This window comes from Egretta garzetta, unplaced genomic scaffold (assembly GCF_000687185.1).
Source record: "Egretta garzetta isolate BGI_Z169 unplaced genomic scaffold, ASM68718v1 scaffold46, whole genome shotgun sequence".
NCBI classification, from domain to species: Eukaryota; Metazoa; Chordata; class Aves; order Pelecaniformes; family Ardeidae; genus Egretta; species Egretta garzetta.
In genome coordinates this window covers 4,179,133-4,183,854 of record NW_009260268.1, presented here as the reverse complement: position 1 = coordinate 4,183,854, position 4,722 = coordinate 4,179,133, and the positions used below count along the sequence as shown (strand labels likewise).

The 4,722-nt window shown below is 38.6% G+C and overlaps 1 protein-coding gene across 2 annotated transcripts in view; it reads left to right on the top strand.

Annotated features, from left to right (window-relative positions):
* Positions 1–6: 6 nt before the first annotated feature.
* The window catches only part of CENPU (centromere protein U), an 11,837-nt gene continuing 7,121 nt past the window's right edge, over positions 7–4,722 (top strand). The window contains exons 1-4 of one of the 2 annotated variants that reach the window (XM_009642360.2): positions 7–247; positions 1,375–1,492; positions 2,982–3,087; positions 3,933–4,023. In XM_009642360.2, the coding sequence (XP_009640655.2) occupies positions 182–247; positions 1,375–1,492; positions 2,982–3,087; positions 3,933–4,023 (381 nt within the window). In that variant the 5' untranslated portion in view covers positions 7–181. The remainder of the gene's footprint in view (positions 248–1,374; positions 1,493–2,981; positions 3,088–3,932; positions 4,024–4,722) is intronic. The other variant, XM_035897779.1, reaches the window with a different exon arrangement.

Below are 4,722 nucleotides of genomic sequence, written 5' to 3'. Positions count from 1 at the left end.
CCGCTGCGTCAGGCCTGGGGCCGGCCCAGTCCGGCGAGCTTTGCCGCTTTTAGGGCGCGTTACGCGCGGTACCGTGAATTAACGAGGATTTCCCGCTCTCCCCCAGGCGCTGAGGCAGAGAAAGCAGATGTGCAGCGGGCGCGCTCGGTGACTTTGTCCTCCGGCGGACGTTTAGCGGCATATGCCGCGTAGCGGAATGTCCTCGAAGAAGCAAACGAAGAGGCGTCCCTCGGGAAATAAATTAAAGGTCAGTTTCGCTGGTTTGAGCAGAATTAAACCAGCCAGGGTTTGTTTTGCCATGCTTTCGGTGTTGGCGCAGGTGCCAAGGCGGGGCGTTGCTGGGAGCGGTGCTGTGCAGTCCCTGCAGGTGCGGATTTGGGGTGGGTGGGGGTGTGGTTTTTTGTCTTCTAGGAGTAGTACGTCATTAGGTAAAACGGGCTATTGACGTTCAACCAGGCAAAAATTTGAAAAACGGCCTTATAAAACTAAAGAGGACGGCTTAAAGAGGAAATAGTTGATCTGCCTACGTTCAGTACCGTAGCAGAAATTGTGAGGCGCTGTGGAGCGCTAGTAAAACTAAAAGCTTGGGAAGTTGGGGTTTTCTTCTTGTAGCTCCCTTTCCCTGCGTGCATGCAAACGAGTGAGGAAATTTGCTCCCATACTTGGGGTGCGAATGACACGTTTATGAGTGTTGCATGGCTAGTGCTGTGGCCACTGCCGTTCTCCCCTACCCTTCTGCTTCACAAAAGTGTTTATGTAATACTTGACTTATAGATTCCACCTTTTATAAGAAGTTACCTGTAGCTTTTTATTTTTTTTAAAGTGCAAATCATTAAATTGGACAAGGATGGACGTTCATGCAATACAGAGATGAAGGGAGAAATATTTTAATGCCTGAAAAGAAAAAGGCTGCAGATGGTAGAAAACAGATGTTAGGCTGTTACAAGATTTCTAAGCTTATACTGTTAGTTTTATGAAATAAGACAAAGCTGATGCGACAGTATAGTATCGAATAGCAGAATATACTGGTTTTATACCATCGTTCTCTTAGAACAAAAGAAAAAAAAGATAGCCTGAGGAAAACACACATGCTTCAAATACTTTATATCATAGCTCAGTAGTCCATATGGTCCAGGTCAATGAATAGCAGAATATACTGGTTTTATACCATCGTTTCTCGTAGAACAAAAGAAAAAAAAAGATAGCCTGAGGAAAACCCACATGCTTCAAATACTTTATATCGTAGCTCAGTAGTCCATATGGTCCAGGTCAAATGTATTTCTAATCAAACGTTCTTGAAATTCATTGCCATATTTAACCTGTTTTACGCTGAAAAAGCTGGATGAGCTAGCTATTAATTTCATACCCATCCAGGAACACAAAGCCAACTCCCGTCCTCATTGGAAATTGCTTCCACCTGAGGAACCAGACGTCTCAAGGATATTGAAGGTAGCAGAAGCAAATCAACTTGAGGAGCTTGACGATTCATTCGGTTAGTACTAAATTCGGTGTCATTTAACATATGATTTTCATGAACAAACCATACGGGCAAAATGTTTGAGGGCTTACTTAGGAGAAGGTACTGGGGTTTTGCTAGAGAAAATTACAGGCAGGAGAGACAGAGGGGTTTTGTGAGAGCGGTGTTATTTTCTGTTTAGGAAGTAGCAAGAATAATGCAATATGTGCAAGTAGAAGTTGATAGAAAAATACTGGCTATTCCAAGTTTTATAGTCTGAATGGTAGAATCGCACACAATATAACATTGCACTTGTGTAAGAGTTTACGTTTCAAAAGGAAAGTTCAAGATCTTAAGTTACTCTCTATTAAATTACAGAAACTCTGAAGTGGATTTTTTTGCTATTGTGAGAGTGTGCGTGGCAGCAAGCTTAGGTGTTCACAGGGATGTCGTTCTACTTTAAAAGTAACATCATAAAGACATACTATTTTTGGTGAAGCATTAAAACCGCTTCCATGCTCCATGTGGGACTTGTGCAACGAGGCCTCAGTATACTGGAAGAGAATCAATTTAGGTGGGAATGCGTGCTCCTGTGTGAAGTTCTCTGTTATTAAATATATGTAGCTCTTACGTGTCGATGTCGGTAAGAAAAATCTTCGAAAAACTGTAATTAGAAGTTGTAGAGAGAATGCCAAGAGCTGTTTCTCAGCTGTAGTATTTGTTACTCTAAGAAAATTGCGGAAATATACGTGTAACTACTAGAAACAGCATTGATGATGAACTATAAAGAACAGTATAGCAAAAGGGTTGTCATAAGGGAAAGTCTGCAAAATTAAAAGCACTTCTTTTCCTCACTTCTGTGGTATGTGTTAAAAATGATAAAAAGGATGCCCTCTAACACTAATGTGAGCTAACATTAATTTTTGTGGCAATGTGCATGCAAAAAGAAGGCAGGAATGAATACTGGAACATATACGAAATATATATACGCACTATGGAGGGCAGGCTAAAACTTTAAGGTTCTCAGAGTTTTAATCTCTTCTGGTAGCTACCTTCAAGAATTCTATGTTTACAGAGTTTCTGTAGCAGCTGTAACTGTCGTCTTATAGCGTCCAATAAAGCAGCTAAAAAAATCTATGTTAAAAAAAAAAAGGTAGAATTTAGAAGGTAGTTGTTTAAATGTATAGAAGATTGATGTATGCTGTAGTAAAGAGAAATTTTAAATAAACTGTAAAAAATGTTTTGCTTGCTGTATGCCATACATAGATACTGAGCTTTTACGCACCTTTGGCTTCAGTTTGTAAAGGAATAGCTGGTGGATGAGTATAGAAACTGCGAAGGTTTTCACTATGTATATTTTTCCTAATCCTCAAACAAAACTTTTAACGAGACCTCCTTTGTATGAGTGAGCAAATGACAAAAATGCTCACTAACTGCTGAACGGCAGGCAGCGCTAGTACATCCATGCTCTTTGCCTGGAGAGATGGGAACAACTTTCGTACGGCTTATTTTCTGTTCTTTATAGATCACCCTTTGCACAGTACTGCTGTGGATGCTTACGGAGAGGAACATTCACCAAATGAGTCGCTTGATCACGTTTCATCTCCACAAAGGAAAAGTACAGAAAAAAGGTCTGGTGAAAAATACAATTGCCAGCATTTAATTTAATCCTTAGATTTTTAGATTAAATGGGAAAAATGTGTTCTGTGTGTCAGGTTTCCCTAGTTGCTTATTAAACAGATGCTTTTACTTAAAATTTCCCAGATGAGAAACCAAAAGAGTAAGTAAGATTGGGGAATGCAGAAAAGAAATGGGAGGAAAAATTAGGGTTTGCCTTTTGCAAGCAGCACATTGATTAAAGTACTCACTGAATTTTTATTTTTTTTTCAAATTAAAAGATTTTAAAATATCTCTGAGGCATTAATTAGTCCTCTAAATGCTGGTGTCTTTAAAGTTAAAAAGTCAAAACACAGGTAAAAGCCAGTTAAACTATATGTAACAAAGAAAATGAATTTTAAAAAAATCTTTTAACACCATTTTAGTATGTTTCTCATTTGTTAAATCAAATTTGATTTAAATCTGAAGTAGTTCCCGTTTGAATGAACTAGCAAGACAGTAACAGAGCTTGTATGAGAGCTCCCCGCCACCAGTAAAGACTTCTCCTTTCTTGCTAAAATATCATCAATGATAATTTTGTTTCTGTTTCAAAGTTTCTCTTCAGAACAATGTGGCTATCCCAGTGGTCAGTCAGTAATGGATTTCTAATTGTCACAAGGGTTGCTGTGGCGGGATAAAGATTCTGTTCCCTTTATATGCCATTTGCAGCTTTTTATGTAGTTGATTTAGGAGACCCAAACTAAATGACACAGCAATACAAAATGTTCCCCAAACCCTAAGATTTTGTTGTTTTTATGGTTGAAGGTCATTCTTTCTCAGTGCATAGTGGGTTTTCATGTGGATATTTTTCTCTTCCTAGTAAAAAAACACATCGTTGGAAGACGTCTGATGGTGATGTTCAGAAATTCAGCACAGCTGGTGCTGAAGATGAACCCTTTAAGGTGAACACGGTACAGAGAAAGTTACATGAGTTTATCAGTCAATTTAATTTTATCTTACTTCATGGCATGCCTGCATTAGAGAGGAGGGGAGAGCAAGACCTTTTGTTTGTTTCTTAGTACTTAATTGTGTCCCAAATAATTAATCCTCAAAGTATTCCTGAGAGATGGCCAAGTGAAACGCTTAGAGCTACAGTCATCGTGTCAATGGGGAATAGAATAGCCAGGTGTTCCTGTGTCCTGTAGCCCGTTCTCTTGGTCATTTGGGAATAAGTTCTGTTCTTCTTTCAAATATCTTCTTTAGATCTGCAATATGTGTTCTTAAAGAATGGCATACTAAATGGAATATAAATCCCTCATACTTGTTCAGTATTGAAGTAAGAACAAATTTATGAGAGAATTTAATTTTTCAGTGATAAAATTTATTTTGAATATATATTAAAATTAGACAAAACCCACTTGGTTTTGAATGAGTGTTTTTCCACACTTAGGCTGCAATTAGTGTAAAATCCTTTTGGCCCACTTAGCTTCCAGGCATACAGAGGAAGAATTAACTATCTGCAGACTTGAGAAAGTAGGCCTGTGATAAAAGAAGCTATACAGGAGTTTGCATTAAAGGTTCCTACATATTGAAATTCATTGGAATTGTTGAAAATCCTTTTGTAAAATTCAGGACAGAGTGGTAGTCTTTCATCAGGAATCGGCATGTAT